The 17,231-nt window shown below is 40.0% G+C and overlaps 1 protein-coding gene across 1 annotated transcript in view; it reads left to right on the forward strand.

The window, feature by feature from the left end:
- The window catches only part of dock4b (dedicator of cytokinesis 4b), a 111,295-nt gene extending 100,508 nt beyond the window's left edge, over positions 1 to 10,787 (forward strand). The window contains exons 48-52 of the mRNA XM_083999998.1: positions 392 to 501; positions 2,803 to 2,875; positions 5,400 to 5,516; positions 6,312 to 6,373; positions 8,373 to 10,787. Of these exons, the coding sequence (XP_083856124.1) occupies positions 392 to 501; positions 2,803 to 2,875; positions 5,400 to 5,516; positions 6,312 to 6,373; positions 8,373 to 8,828 (818 nt within the window). The 3' untranslated portion in view covers positions 8,829 to 10,787. The remainder of the gene's footprint in view (positions 1 to 391; positions 502 to 2,802; positions 2,876 to 5,399; positions 5,517 to 6,311; positions 6,374 to 8,372) is intronic.
- Positions 10,788 to 17,231: the final 6,444 nt, after the last annotated feature.

Here is a 17,231-nt window from a genome sequence, read left to right on the forward strand (position 1 = left end):
TGTATGTTTGCTTGCGTGTGTGTGTGTATGTTTGTGTTTATCATTGCCGGTGTGTTGTATATGTTTCTGTGTTGAGGTGTTGCACATGTCCCTGCCAGGTGTGATAGTCTAGTGGTGGAGGTAAGAGAGTGAGGAGGGTGTGTGTGTGTGTGTGGGTTGGGGTAGACCATTTATCATGTTGTGGAGCTGGTGAGACTGAAAGATTTGGTGTGGAGGTTTAGAGGGAGAAAGAGCGATTGGCCTTTCCTGATTTGTGGCCAGTATTTGTGGGTAATAGTCTAACACCTGCCTGTTATTTGGTCCCTTATGTGCTTGCTTGCACACACTCTTGTGTGGGTTTCTCTTCCTGAGCGTGTGTTAATGCTGTGACATCTCACACTGTTTGTACCAGGTTCACCCCAAATGGCAGAGAAACACAAGCATTCCAGAGAAAACGCCTGTTTGTCTCCGAGAGAGAGACCGGTCAGTGCCATCTTCCCCAACCCCCTGGATCCTGCACAGGTAACATAATACTGTACACTCACATACAAACATATTTATAGAAGGGTGGTACAACCTATGTACAGTAAATGCACAGTACTGGAAAAGGTCCATATTTCTTAAATCTATATAATTTAATCACATAGATTCAGTAATATTTTTTTTATTGCAAAACCTAAATGTATTTCTTTTTAAGTCCACTAAAGTGCAGCAGTCAAAACAAGGCATATGAAGAAGCTCTGAGAATGTTCTCCAGCTCTCATATACACAGAAAATAAAACTACTAACACATAATTATTGCACAATTATGCAAACGTGATGCCAGATTTGAACAGTTTTTTTTTTTTAGATGTAACCATGGTAATAAAAAAAAAACATCTAACTTGTCAACTAGAATTCAAATTTGATTTAATTTCATATCTGGCGTCATGTAGTCCTTAAGCATATTAGCATGACTGAAGAAAAACAATAGAGGTAGCAAATTTTGTTAGAAAATAACTATTTATTTGATAAAATGTTGAAGAGACCAGAACATAACTACGACTCCCATGGTGCATTTTGACGTCCAAACAACAAGCTTTTTAGGAGCAACAGTCAGGTCAGGAGAAGTCAAAGCATTAAATTGTTGAGAAAAGTGGAAACTTAATTAACAAGCTTTTTTTTTTTTTTGAGTCACTGTTTTCAATTCAACACAAAAGTTTTACACTTGCCTCAGTCTGTGAAAATGAGAAATTAAAATGAAAATGCTCCCACTTACTTCAAATAAGTGGGAGTGTTTTTCACTTTAATTTTCATTTGTTTTATTCTTTGTAAGCAGCAGGACATTTCTGCCCTGGTTGTACAGTGATTTTTTTTTCTTAGGAGACTATTGAAAGAGAAACACATGGATTAATTTGTTCCCTTTTGTTGTAAGCTTCTCTTGTTGGCTGCACGGTTTGGAATAGGACAAAATGAGAAGTGTATTTTTAACAATTTGTATCTTGCACGCATGATTATCCAGCACTCCAACCACTCATACGGTTAGGTACACGCTGGGGCAGAGAACAAGGTCACCTTTCTATTGTAGAATATATCTCAATGGGTGACTTCTGCTATGGAGAGAGTAAAATGCCTCCTGGAGGCATGAGCCTTTTTTTTTTTTTTGTATTTTTTTCAAGAGCATGTAATGTTGGTGATATGATTTTTTTTTATTTCTAAGAACACGTTCCAGTGCAGCAAGCTAATATCACCACCATTATGAGAATCCAGTTCAGTTCTTTCACTTGCTGAAAGGTAGCATGTAATCACACACTTCATCTTCAGGGACAAAAGGACAGGAACAGAAAAATTGATTTGATTCTCAAGGCCGTTCATCTCTTCCGGTCAGCGCTACCAGAACAGTTCACCTGTTTCTCACATCCTGTTTGTGTTGAATGTGAAGAGTCGTTTTACGTCTGCAGATGAATTGATGCGCGGAGGCCCAACAATTATTCCAAACTGACACAGCAGCGTGGTACTGGCAGTTAGCTGCTAATGGAATATTGATTATTACAAACATCGATTACTTGTAACATTTATACTGTAATTAGGGAAGCTAGTTAAAAAATATTCTTATTTATATATTTTTGAGCACGGAGGCAGAAACGCTCACCCACCTCTTTTTCTCCAGGCTTTTTCTTTCTGCCTATCTGACTCTATTGCTGTCTGTATCTCCCTCTGCCTGTTCTATTGAATTTGTTAGTGAAAAAAAATCCACATGATTTATTTTCTGCCACCCAGTATTCATTAATTCCTCTGTGCTTTAAAGCCGTCATTTACTACGGTGGCCCTGAAAGCTCAATGTGCTGCAATTTAAGAAAACACACGCACAAGACACATACACATACACGCTGCACATTCAGAAAACAGCTCCATCAATTTGAGAGCGACTGCAACACATAAAAATAAATAAACACAAATTTGAAGCTGCAACACAATGGAAATGTTTCCAGGGGACACCTACAAATGATAAACCAATGCCCAACCGTGTCTTTTTGCTTATAAAGCATTGAATAACAAGCACATATTTTTTCATTTGCTATTATTTTACGTTATTTCTGAGATAGAGAGAGGTACAGGAAAATCAGGGAAAGAGATGTTACATTAAGGGTTAGACTGAATTTGTAGGTCCTCCTGCTCCTTACAGTATGTGTCCATCCATGAAGACATTTTCTGAATTTGCAGCATTTCTGTGTCTGAGCTTTCAGGGGCAATGTAATCTATGTATGTTTTATATCACAAATACACTGTTTCCTGCTGCATGTTCAGTATCTGACAGTACTTTGGGCTTCTTCTCCTGTGCAGAGAGCTCATCCTCATCAGATAGGCGATACCACTTTACCCAGGAGTGACCCCAACCTCTCGGCACCAGATAAAGGTAAACCACTGTGTTATACTCTTTTTACGTCCGTGCTCTGACCCTCATCCAACAGTCTCAGAAACACTTAGGAAGCTCCCTCAGCTGAATAACAATGCCAACATACATAGCCACCTTTTTTTAAATTAAATCTAATCTAAAATAGACTTTAAATATTAGTTTTTATTGTTGTCTTTATTGTTATTTATTCATTCTCCATTATAACTCCACAGCATGTGTCCATTAACAATTAACTATAGAATTTCTTATGCAACAATACAGTGGTAATGCAGCAGTAGCAGTCATCTTCTCCATTACTCACTGATGCTTAGACCACTCTCACACAGTGTGATGGTCATCTCTCCAGACACACAGTGAGTGTGAGAGTTTGACCACAGACCTGGCTCCAGGCGTCTGTCTTCACAAAACTGCTTCAGGGAGCTCGTCAGAATAAACACACAGAAACACAAAGACACACGCATGCGCACATACACACATATACTGGGTTGTATTTTTTTCCCCCTGATGCCTAACCAGGCAGGCTGTCTATATTACAGCATTTCATCTTGCCTCAGCCTGAGAGAGTAATAAAGTGGCAGGTGCTGTCCCAGCAGTGCTAATACACACATGTGACATTCATATCTCTTAGTTAACCACCCAGCTTGTCATTTTTGCTCCAGATAGTCGAGGGAAGATGCACATTTATGCATTTTCTGGAAATTATATTCCTATGCAGATTTTTTTTTTTCTTTCCATCAGTGCTGCTCTCAGCCATAAAAACAGAGCAGCTTTCAACGCTGCTCGTGAAGTAATTAAGGAGGATTGAGGGAAGGGACACCTTAAAATAAAGGGAGGGAAGTGTGGGGATATGATAGCTTCCTTGTGACTCACACAGAAACACACACCTTTCAGTACGAATCAAGTGTGATCAGTAAATAATGCAGTGAGAGATAGATGAACTGCTACAATATGGTGGAATCACACCTTTATCCGGATGACAATGACAAAAGGTGCAAGAATTTACACAAAACCTGTGATTGTATAAAAGTGTTGTTTGTCGCAATTTCAGTGTTGAGCCTTTAACCAGATACCAAATATAGACCGTCATTACAATATGACACTCACTAGGCTCTAGTTTAAAATAGAAAACAGCCTTTGAAGTCAGTTGAGTGAGACCAGAGGCATGAGGCCACCTCAACTTAATAAACTGCGACCTCGCCACTCACCCCGACTGTGACTGTAATTATGGTGTCTGATTACATTTTATTATTACAGAAATGGTCTGCACTTGAAGTACACTCCCAGACTTCAAGTGTAAGGACTAAATTTGATTGAATCTGACCTATAATCAAAGACGGCACAAGGACAGTGTGGAATTTCTCCCTCAAGTAGTGTGTGTTCATTTAAATTGTATTATAGTATTATTGCTTTGTTTTACAAGTATTTTGCATTTCAGAAAATATTTTACTTTGCTTTCACACCAGAAGTGCAAGTGAGGCATTGCAGAGAATAAGACCATTAGCCTACTTTTCTGTTCTCATTTTCTATTCGTAGACATTTCCTAAAAATGAAAACAAGACTAAGTAAGCTTCGTAAAAAATTACCCAAAACGCCTTAAACAAAAGCAGTTTTCATTAACAAATAAAACCCAGAGTAATGTGGGCAAATGGCTGAATGCAGATGTGAGGGGGGCAGCAGGGTCACACAGTGCAGCTCCTAATTGGTGAAAACGATCCTCCTGTGCTCCACAGTTGGTTGACCTGTTGCTCTAATGAGCAAAATCTTTGATTCCTCATGTCTCTGACAGTAAGTCGTTTCTTGGAAGCAAAAATATATATATATCAGCAAATTTATGCACTGCATCAATGCGACTGTCTTCCCAAGAGGAACAACAGCAGATGTCATTTCATGCAATACATGTTTTGTTTTTATTGATGGGTCAACAGTACATCAGACTTAAACATGTGACACTGCTGTTCATTTCCTGTTTCATAGCCCACAATAAAAGTGTTTTTTCCCATCATTACAGCCAGATATGGCCTAATGTTTATGGTAACTTCTACTACAGCTGACAATGAAGCTTTCCTGATCTAATTTTCTAATCACAAATCACAAAATGAAGTCTGAAATATTGATTTGCAACAGGGGTCTTCAAATAGAAAACTCTTTTTTGTGTTGTTCAAGAGGAAGTTGGACAAACAATGTACTTTGTAATTTAATACCACTGACAAATCTAATCTTTCTCTCTCTGTTTTTGTGGACTATCAGTAAAAAATAAGACACAAACTAATCGTTTCATATCTTAACATTATATGAGCATCAATCAAACTAAAAAAACAACTCTAGGTTTTTTGAAAGTTTAACACAAAACATCTTCATTGGGACTGTCTGGATGTGTTCTGAGCAGATTTTAATCATGTTTTCACTCATATCATCCATTTCAAAGGCTTCATTTGATGCCGCTGTGTTCACGGTGTTCTCCATGTTGTCTTGTGTAATCCCATAACCTGTGATGTGACCTGTGATGTTTCTGTGTACTGTGAAGTGAGACCCACACCCAGTAGCTGGAGCCTAGACAGTGTCAAAGAGGGCGCTCCATCCTTCTCTGACTCTGTTGGCAAATTGCTATGCCCACCTGTCCCTCCTAGGCCACCGTACTCAGGTAAACTGGCCTATCGCAGCGAATCCTCCCAGTGAAGAATGATACTAATCTTCCTCTCTGACTTTCTCACACCTGGTGCTTCCTCCTCCTCCTCCTCTCGGCATTTTCTCATCTGAAACTCTCAGCTGCTGCTCCCTCGCTTCTGCTCACACACACACACGATGACACTGGCACTTTTCTTAACAAACTGGTTGAAGTGCTGAGATTTCCCGGTATGAGATGTGTTAGTTCAGCTGAAAACAAGTCTGAAAATGTCTATGGACTTTGAGGAGACTGAAATCAATCCCAATTGAAATTCCAGTCAATTCCTGGATTTGTGGTTTTTCCCTCCTCGTCCCCCTGAGAAAAACATGTCATTACATCTAAACAACAGTTTTCTCCACCATCAAACTCAAACCGTGTTTTAGTTATTTACTTATTTACAGATGCAACAGACTCCACTTATTCCCCATTGCCTTCTGATGTATTCCACTGCCCAGCAGCATCAGAGGCAGATGGAGTGAATTTTTTTTCTCCCCGTTATTCCTGCCCCCCGATTGCACAGAGCAGTAACAGCTGTTGGATGTAGAAACAGCTTAAGGCAGCCTAAAGGACCTGCAGAACATCAGCGCGTATTTGATTCATTGATGCTTTAAGCGACCGGCCCTCTCATCTCCATGTGTGTATGTTTGCATGACTCATGCTGTGTCATCCTGGCAAATAGAGGAAAAATGCTCTTCTAATTTGAATTTGCCCTCTTGTCTTCCCTCTCTCTGTCTCTGTGTCTCTCTCTCTCTCTCCTCTGACTGTCAGCAGGCTCCTCAGCTAAAAACATGAGGTCGCAGTCCCCTGTCCCCACGTCCAGATCGCCGCAAAAGGTTGGTTATGTTCTTGTCACTCACTCCCTCTGTCTGTTTCTTTTCAGTTTTCTTTTTTTTTTGTGGCTTTTTCTCAGTTTCTCTTTCTTTCCCTGAGACAGCCTGACCTTGCTTAGTGACAGCCTCGGGGCCTTTATCCTGCTCTGCTAACATCTTACTGGCCAGCTCCAGGGTCTTTATCCTTCTCTCTGTCAACCGTAAGGCTGGGGAGCTTTGCATTACTGTTCACTGAAGCTGCTAACTGCCCCAGTGCTGCTGATTTTGTGGTTTTTATGACACGACTGTCCCAAAAGCGGGCCGGATATGGGATGGCTGGAGGGCATTCGTGGTATTAGCTAAATGTACACCTGATGTACCACCAACTGTCGCTCTCTGTGTTTAATTCACGCTCCGAGAGGACGGCGTCTGGTCTGCTTCACAAAAATATGCAAAAGGGATGGATTTATTCAACTTCATGACATGTGCTTGTCATTGAATTTAAATTTCAAAGCCTAAACTGTGTTTGTTCTTTTTTTCCCCCTTTACTATTGATATAATGAGCTCAGTGTGCTGCACTCAGTGTTTTACTCAAATGAGATGTGTTAAAACAAGTTTTTAATGACTCTGACCTCAAGTGGTTTCTCATGTTTATCTACAGATAGTTGATTATTCTCTCTGATTTATTGTTAATGGGCCTTTAAGTAGTTAATACCAGTCTGCAGCAGCAGGAGAGGTCCAGGAAAGGTTAACTAAGCAGTGAGCGAGCTCTTAATGAGGCTAAAAAGTTGTTTCCAAACTCTGGTAAACCAAAGCTTGTCTCCTGCTAACTGTTATCTCCTTTGTGTGCCTGTCACAAGCAACAGTGCTAAGCTCCCAGCTTTGTTGCAGGTGTGATCTCTTCTTACATGTGACAACTACCAAGAATGTGGTTGTTTTTGTGTGTGTGTGTGTGTGTGTGTGTTTGTGAGGTGGAAAAAGAGAGAGGAACTCTGGAAACCGAAGTGTGACTGACAGCTTGGCACTCAGCGTGCTCTGTCAATCACATTTGTGTGTGTTTGTGTGTGCCACATTTGTGTGTGTGAGGAGGCTTGGAGCGAAGTTCCAAGCTGCCCGTCACAGCACAGCCAGACTGGGTTCCTCTGAGGACCTCCAGCAGGCCCCATTATCCGGCACATGAACGCACACACGCCAAACACACTCATCAGTCAGTGCAGCCCGGGGCCTATTACTAGACCACAAACCCCAGGACAGAAGTGAACCTGCAGAAAACACATGGTGCCAGCCTGACTGTGCTGGACCTACTCATCTCCAGAGGCAGAAATAATATGTAGTAGTTGCCTCTCTGTAGAAAAGAGTTTAAACCACTTGTCAGCAGTGTATTAAATACACCCATTTCTATCATGCCAACCCAAATGTGAAAAGTTTAAAGGGTCTGTCCAGTTGTGCATGCCAAATGGATACCACTTTGTGCAAGCCCCTTGTAGCATGAACAATTCAACCTTACTGATCAATTGTCTACCCCACTAGATCCAATTATGTTTCAGCAGTTATAATGGCGGCATGGTGTAATTGCTTAGAAAAACATTTTGATGAGTGATCGGATTTTTGCAGGGGGAAGTGTGACATATTGTGTTTTTTCATCTCAGTGCACAGGGCCGGTTGATGGAGTGGAAAAACCTGGCCCTCTCAATCTGTTCACTGACTCTCACTCTCTCTCCCCCTCTTTTTTTACTTAAGTTTTCATTGTTGCTGTTCGGCTGCGTCAGCACACGTGTTGGAGGCTGGATAGAGGATGAATACAATGTGGTTGCATGCTTATCAGTACACAAAGCAAAATAAATATATATTGTGATAATTTCTTAAAATGTACAGAAATATAAATTACAGAAAGATACATTTGCAGGGATAAAGGGAAGAGATGTTTCCTCTTTTCTCTGCTTATTTCTTATGAAATATTAAGTGTTTAAACTGTCCCTTGAGAAAAGTGTATGATCTCCTGTCTTTCTCTCTGTCCCTTTAGACCACAGTGCCACCTTTCACCCCCTCGCCCACTGAGTGCCAGTCTGCCAGTCTGGTCTCCAACTCTCCTGTCCTCTCTGGCAGCTACAGCAGTGGCATCTCCTCCCTCAGTCGCTGCAGCGTGTCGGAGGCTTCAGGCACCGAGCTGCCTGCAGGTGACCACCCGCCCCACCCACTGCCCCCACCCACCACTTTGCCAAACTCTGTCTCCAGCAGCTCAGATGAGCCCATCCGCAGAGAGAACAAGACGCCGCCTCCCTACAGCGTGTACGAGAGGAACAACCCCCGCAGGCCCGTGCCGCTGCCCCACAGTCTCTCCATCCCCCCACAGACAGACCCCCCGGCCCTGCCGCCCAAGCCTCACCAGCTCCGCACGGGCAGCATGAAGCTGGACGGAACCTCCGACCCTCGAGTCCCAAGACCGAGGCCTCTGCCCAGGAAGGTGTCCCAGCTATAGGTGCTGGTTATGGGTTCAGGTCCGGGGCTTGTGGATGGAGGTGGATGAAACACACTGGCGTAATTTGCACTTTTCTACTGGGCACTCACTTGTTTTTTGTGATCTTCAGTTTGGCATTCCTGACCTACACTCCAATAAAAGACACAGGCCTATAGATTAACAGGCAGTCACAAGAAACTGAAGAAACTGCCGGATAAAGAAAGTTTCCTTTTGTATTTACTAGAGGGCATTGCATTGACTTGGTCATTCCGCACTTTTAGCTCTAGTACGTACAGTAGGTCGCCACGGTCAGTCGCAACATATGTTTACCAGAACACTCTAGATAAACACAGTTTTGATAGATGTAATAATCTCAAATATATGTATATTGGTATATATGAGAATTGTTTTTGCCTTAAGTATTGGAAACAGAGTCTTTTATCCGTGAGTCTTGCACGTTTTTTTTTTTTTTTTAACTCAGTACATTTGTATACTGTATGGCTAAAAAGGTGCTAGAGGCCTCGAGTATGCATTTCAGTGAAGTGTAGTAGACAGGGGTGTGTTCCCATAGTCATATCCACACAATCAATGGTACAGAAGAGTCAAAAATTGAGCTAAAAACTCCTGTTATATCTGTGTTCTTTGCCAACTCTGCCAGGAACATTTTGTCATTTTTATGGAGTAATATTTTTGGTTTGGTAGCTTCAGCACATTAATGACAGCAATTTTAGACTTTTTAAATTTCACATTGGTGCATAAATCAGAAATTTTAGATTTACGGCAGTAAATTGCCACATTAGCAAACATTATTTTAATATTTCTCCTCGAGAACATTATAATCAGCTTTTCAACGTCCACAAAAGTCAAAAATTGTCCCCGTTTAACAATAAAGTCATGATCTGGAGGAATAATGGGCAAATGTAAGTGCAATTGCATGCTTTGAAGCTGGATTTCACCATTGGTCATTGTCATTTATGTGAACACACCCTCATCCTCCTGCATGATGTAAATGACATCAGATCTTTAGGGGTGGGGTGGGGTTACCAAGTATTGTGCCAAAGGAAAATGTACAGTGTGCTGTAAAAGAAAAGAACACACTTTTTTTTTTCTTTTTAAAAAAAGAGAAGAATACTGGGACCTGGAGTCAAGAAGTTTGGAAAGGATCAGCTAAAGAGAAAGAGAGAAGAAAGAGTTTTTGAAATGATTTTACGCCCACGTCCTAACTGAACAGTAATCTACTGATCACATGTAACTCTAGACAAGCACAAACAAGACTTTCCATCTGTATTATGACCAGTACTGTTACTATGAAGTCTCTATTTGTAGAGAGCAGTATTTGGAGCAGAATTTATCTGTGAGCAGTGACCTGAAAAACAAAAAACACGACTGCCACTCTATTGGAGAAATATTAACAAATGAATCATTGTCAAATATTTGTACAGAGATTGTCTTTCTGTCAGATTTAAAACAACACATGTGAGCAGACTGCACAGTGAAAAGCGTTGCTCAGTTCAATGACATTGCATTGTTGCAGTGAAGTAAGTGTTCTGTGGCAGACAGGTATCGCACAGTTTTGTGAAATACTGAAGAGGAAATTTTGGCATAAGATATTCACCAATCAAAAAAAAAGATTTTTATTTTGAGGGGGGCGGGGTAGCTTTAGTATTGTTTGTATGTTTCATTTTTTGTATGGTTAATTTACTTTTTGATTTGTTGTGAATTTTTGAGATTAAATATTCACATTAATCAGTACTTGAGAACCTGTAAATTATATGATGAGATTAATGTAAGTATGCCAAATATAAGATTTGTGTATTACAATTAATGTAAATATTGTGTTTTTAACAAAATGTAGCTATAACAATTTACAGCTTTGAATGTAATGTTGAAGCAGCAAATTATTATAAATGTTCAAACTTTTATGGTTTTGTGAGTGTAGAAAAACTAAGATCATGCATAATGACACCTAACACATTTACAAGTTCAATAAACTGCCCTATGTAATACAAATGGATTGATAGACAGATTTCTACTTTGAGACCATCGAGATTTGTGATGCAAGTTCTTTTTCTTTTTTTTATAATACCTATTGAAACAGAATACTTGTTCATGTCCGCAAAGATTCTGGTTTACTGACCATTAGAGATGTTTTTCTTTTAGTGTTTATGGGTGGGAAGCCAGCTAGGGATCACATAGCTGATTATGTAAACTCTACGAAGTGGTCAAGTTGGTGTTGGTGGTGCAATGACAAGCTCTCAGTGGGAGTGAAAACAAGCATAGTGGATGAAATGCTGACATGATGACATGAAGCTTTGTCCAATCTCATAGCTGAAAGGTTGATGCACATACAGTACAACAACGGCTGCATGTTATTCCCCTATTCTTACCATAAAATAAAATATGGGCATATGGCCATCATATTACAATAGATTAATAAAAAACTTTTTGTAAAAACTCCAAGGATGCACTCGGTTCCTTGAAAATTCTTTTCTTTTTTTTTTAAATAATAAGTCAGCATTTAGGGATATTAAAATAAGGAGCAACAAAATAATAATAAAAATAATTCTCAATAAGTAAAATAATTCTTTATTTTCCTAAAAGCAAATCAAGATTGATTAATAACTGTTTACAAAATGTGAAATGAAAAGGCACAATTCAAAACCAGGAATTTCAGAAAGGGGGAAGCAGCAGCCATTTTGACTTAGCTACAGCAGGTGGGGGGTGGGAGCCACTACCCACAATGCAACTCACTCAGAAAGCACACCCAGAGACTCTGGCACACCTGAAAGGAGTTCACCCCTAATTAATACCGTTCACACCAAAATATTCATGCATTGAATGTAGAAAAACAGAAGAATATTGAGCTAAAAATGTCAGATTGGATTTCCTTTCAACAAACTGCCTCTCAGGTAAGATCGATCATTTCTCCATTAAACATAAAGTGGTGTTGACATTTTTGCCATTGGTTGGAAACAAGCTAATGTTGCAAACGACTAGTAGCTACGTTAGCCTAGTCGCCTACAAGTTACCGTAAATGTTTTATTTCCGTGAAAAAAACGCTGAGAAAGAACATAAAACACAATATCATCCCACTACGTTGAAACAGCTTTTTGTTTAGAAATGGAGAGTAAAATAAATTCTATCTAGTCTATCTATTCTGCTTGGCGTCTTGCTAGTGTAGCAGGTGCAGGTAGTGTAAACTAGCTGCCCGTAGGCTAACAGTGGATGTATGAAGAGGTGTATTTGGCTTTATAACAATAAGATCCATGCAACCTTATTTGAATTTATTTTTATTAAACTTTCAATGGGGGAAATAATTTATGTGATTATGAAACGTCTGAAATAATTAGATATGCTTTATGGACTCTTTCTTTGTTTTATTGCACAAAATGTCAGTTTATGGCCAACATCCTTTACAAGATACACTGTCACCAGTCTTCCTGTATATGTATAAATTGGATGATTTTTTTTTTTAACACACTCTAAGGTAAACATGGTGTACAGTCTGCCTGATAACAAGCTGACAAAAAAAAAGCACCGCCAACCTCACAGCTGCTATGACTGTAGACTTGTTACAGGAAAGGTAAAGGTCCATATAGTTTAAAGGTACACAAACCGAGGTTAAGGTTATTTAAATATATTCAAATATTATGCCGGCTTTAATAAGGTTTCCTTTAAAAGAATCATGACCTTTTCTGCATATAAATATACAATGTGGTGTTTCTAGAGCCTGCTTTTTAAAATGGTAGGCTAAATACTGTACCTTGCAGCATGTACCAAAAACTGTAGGCTACTCAGAACATGCATGTGAATTGCTTGTGAATTGCTGCATCAAAGACAAGACTAGACAAGGATGACAGGTCATGGTTAATGTTTTGTAGACGCAGATGTTAGTTGCATGGGTTCTTCAAAGTTTCTGAATGGTGTCACTCATATTTGCATTTATCTCTGTTCTATAAAAAAACAACAATCTGTTCCTGTCCATACATCGGGTTCGGCCATTCACTGCCATTTAAAGTGTTAAACCCTGTGACACACACATGTGGTGTCAAGGTGTAGATGCGTTTCTGGAGTGTGATGACAGAAGAGAAGTGATTCCAGCCAAGTGGCAAGTTTCCTCCCTGTTCATCACAAAGCATTTAATTACCCAACCACAGCAAATGTACTGTGCACTGCTCTGGCTTCGTAATCATTATAACAGTTGTGTGTTGGTTGGTGGAACTGTGCTGCTTGACCAACGGACCTTGAACAATTGTAAATTGGCTTGGTGTGTGTGTGTGTGTAAATTGTATGTATCTCCCCAGTCTCTCGTTTACAAACGTCCTGTGTTGTGCTGCGCTGTGATTGGGAGAAGAGCATACTTCACCTGTCAGCACTCATCATAATTGTTGGTGGCTGGCTGCAATTCGACAGCAATTATCATGTCAGCAATGAATTCCCAGCTAATCGCAGAGTCTCCTTGCAACAGAGGACGTGTACTCCAGCGACGGGAAAGACATGCCTCCACCATTGAGCGAGCCTTGGAGAATTGTTGTCGGTTACAAACCCTCCACGGGCTTGTCAATCTGCCCATTATCGAGAGGAGAGCTGCATTCTGCTTGTACTGGCAGTGAACAAAGCCCGTCTTGGTTAAAGGACAGGAGAGAGTTAAGCAGGCAACAAATTTCTGCTGATCGCAGCCAGTGACACAGGGCACAGATAGCTTCCTTACAACAAAAGCTACCATGGCTGGAAGGCAGAAAGCTGTAATAACATGTAAATATTAAGAACCTGCAGAGCTCTCTGTAATTGTGAAGTCGCTCAGCACATTTCTAAAAGATGCAGCATTCATTATATCCTGCACAAGGTTTTTGCAGAATAGTTTAGCCCTATTATACAAGCACTAAACATCCTCCGTTTATAGCATTCATGGGTGATGATACATAATTATCAGGGGAAAGGCAGTGCTAGGTATTAATTTAAAGTTGCCTGGGGCGAATTTTGGAGAACACACAGCCGCAGAGAAACCCAAGGTGTTTGTCTCGCTCTGCAAATCTCTCCAGGGAGAGGAGAAGCTGGAGCAGCTCTGCAGGGAGCAAAGAACCTCCATCTCAGAGGCACACTAAAGAGAAGTTTCAAAGAGAAACTCTCAAGAAAAGATGGCATGTTTTATCTTTCTGCTCCGCTCCTATAGAGCTCAGTTGTGTTCTGCAGCTTATGGGTGGATTTTCACCTGACAGCGTCAGATACTCCAGGTTGTTTTTAATGGCAGGATGAGTGAAGTTTAATTTTTTGACTTGGCTGTCCTCGGAGGAGGACTATTGCCTCAGCTTAATGGGGAGTTGACTGGTAGTTTCAAACGCTTGCTGAAGAAGAGCACAAGACTAAAAGATCAGGGAGGTTTGTGTGTATACAAGTGAGTGTGTATTCATAGAAGAGGCATTCTGTTTATATCCCTGAAGGTTTGTGCTGTGTTTTCTAAACCTACTGCAGTAGGCTGTAGCATAGGTTTCAACGTAAGTGCAAACAGTCTGAAGAAAAATCACATGACTGCTCAAAACATCTGTTATCAGAGTTGGCGGTAAATTTACTTTCACTGCAAAGTTAAGGTGTTCACCTGGTAAATGAAAAATGTGATTAGATTTGATAACATAATTTATCTCCAGAGAAAAAAAAATTAGTTTGGTAGCATGGTGAGCGATAACAAGTCACAAGTCAATAATGATGCCCTTGAAAACAAAACATGACCAATAAAGGAACATTTATGAAGTTAAAGATTTTAAAATCAACAATGCAACAGCGTAAAGAGGTCTTCTGAAAACATTCACAGCTGTGACACAAGGAAAAAAAAAACACGTCTTAAACATGGGGGTATGCATAACCAGCTACTTTGCACAGTTGTTAAAAAGGCTGAAAAACCCACCAGAGCGTGACTTTCAGACCCCTCCTGGTTCTTTTATGTAGATTTTTCTCTTTAATTAACCAGGAGTCAAACCAAGCGTAGGACCATGACATCATGAACAACCAGATATGTGCAAGAGGAAACAATAATTCAACATAGCACTCAGCAATCGTTAGTATTGTCAATACTGCAGTAGAGTTGGCTCAGATGAGTAAAGTCATGTCACTTTGTTCTCAATATACCTGTATGTAGCGTCAGTCGATTCTTATTGGCTACATTTAAGCTTTTTTTTTTTTCTCCATTGCAGAAATATGCCTCTTTTTGGTATCTTTCCTAAAATGTAGCCTACCCCTATTTGGTTTAATGTGATTTGAGACAGTTAGTGTAAAGTAAACAGTCTAGTATAAAAAAACACAAAGAAGATGAGCTCAAGTCCTCCCAAGCTTAAAGGTTAGAAGGTACAAGAAAAGTGGGATTCCAAAAAGCAATTGTTGAATCCTCTGAATACCTTTTGCCCATTATATGACAGCTGCACTGTGATCCTTGGGGGGAATTTGGTGCTAAAGCAAGAGAAGTCTTTGACTCATACCAAGATTCAGAGACTGAAGGTCTCTGTATTGAAGCTGCAGACACATATCTCGCCCAAGATCATACTTATACTTGTATGCATAGGTTCATAGAAAGTGATGATGTAGTCCAAGATTGCACTACAGTATCTGTGAGCACTTGTGAATTATTTATTCATTTTTTATTAATATCTTCGATTCAAAATGAAAAGCACGTTAATGCACCTGTTGTCAACCTGGAATCAAGGCTGTTTTCTTCATTCCTGACAATTTTAAATGTTGAACACCATGTTTCTACCAAAGGAGAATTGATTAAATCATCCAGCTTAATCCCACAGATGGTATAAACTCATGCTGTGTAATTATCTCTCTCCTAAAACAAACTTTATTTTAAATTCTTCTGCAAAGATTTTATTCTGCAGTCACACGATTAGATTTTTTTTTTTACTTAGTAGAAACATCCTCCTGTGCTTTAATGTAAAATCAGGCCAAGCTGATTAAAGTATGCATGATTTACCAGATGTTATGTAAAAACTACAACCTTGAAGCTAAGGCACTGTATACATTTCTACAAGCTGTGAAAGGCCTTTAACTCAAATGATTAAAGGGTTGAGCTGATCTTTCTATGCTACAGCCATGCCTCATGTCTTTTGGGACTCTTTCATCCAGCACTTGAACCACACTACGTCAGTACGCTCATCATATACCCCTATCCTTTCCAGTGAGTCATCCTCTGAAGGTCAGCAAATGGTGACCCTGTTTACTGAGCTTTCATGCCCACCAAGAGGTCTCGATCCTGTCTTCCACTCCAGCCCTTGCGGATCAGTTCTGTGCACGGGAGGACCAGAGGGCTGCATCAGGATTTGCATCAGGCCAGCCAAGTTAAAAGGTACTGTTTTGCCCTTATCTAACCTTATGCTGTCACCCGCCCTCATTCTCCGTGGGGTGTATATTAAATTAAATGTTAGGCTCGCTCCATCTCCACTCTCATGGGTGATCGCCTTAGTTCTGCCTGGCTGGTTCAGCTGTGAAGAGGCCTTTTCTTGTTTTTCCTACACACATGAATAAACATAAGGTCAGGTGAGATTTTGAAATGGTGTCCCCATAAGAGACTGTTGAGTTAAACACCAGCACAGGGAGGACATCAGGGTAAGGGCAGTGAGAGACAAGCAGTAGAAACCAGACAACTTCAACCTAAAGTAGCTTGAGTAAAGGAAGGACAGCTGTCATCTGAAAATTATACAATCAGATAGTACTGGCTTAAAATGAACTGGAAGATATTTGGAAGAGTTGGAAGAGTGAGGTTTGAAAGATATTTTTACTTACCTGCTTGCTGTTTCGTGCTCATGTGGATATTTTTGCATACAAGCTAATCAAGCAACCAGTTTCCTTTCAGAAGGCACATTTTTTTTAAATATTTAAGTTTTACATCATCATGAAGAAAGTTAAATGTTGTATTCTATAAAAAATACTCATCCTGCTATCTTTACTCTGCTTGCAGTACTCAAATCTTCATAACAAACCATGTGTCTCCAGCTTTAATCGAACCTCTTCACCCATTGCTATGTGCCATCATAAATTAAGGACTTGGAAATACTGATAAGGAAAGGCAGTGTAACTGGTTAAACAAGTTTTTAATATTTCTGAAATTAGCACTATACCCCAAGGTCCTTGATTCAAAAATGCACCTAATTGAAATATTAGAAATATATAGTATTATTGGATCGTTGTGTCTTTTATCATTCATGCTGTTAATCATTGTCAGTTGACATGGGGCAAAAGGCAACTCCCTGGAATTAACTAAGTGGTTCAACAAAATTACCCCCCCCCCCCCCCCAAAAAAAAAAAAAAAAAAAAAAGGATTCAGTGCCTCAGTGCAAGTTCATCATTTCACTGCTTGTTTTTCACTGCCCTCAAATTTTTAATGGTGTTTCAAAAGACAACCCTGTCAGACTTCGGTGCCTGGGTATGTGTTGA

Source organism: Trachurus trachurus, assembly GCF_905171665.1.
Source record: "Trachurus trachurus genome assembly, chromosome: 23".
NCBI classification, from domain to species: Eukaryota; Metazoa; Chordata; class Actinopteri; order Carangiformes; family Carangidae; genus Trachurus; species Trachurus trachurus.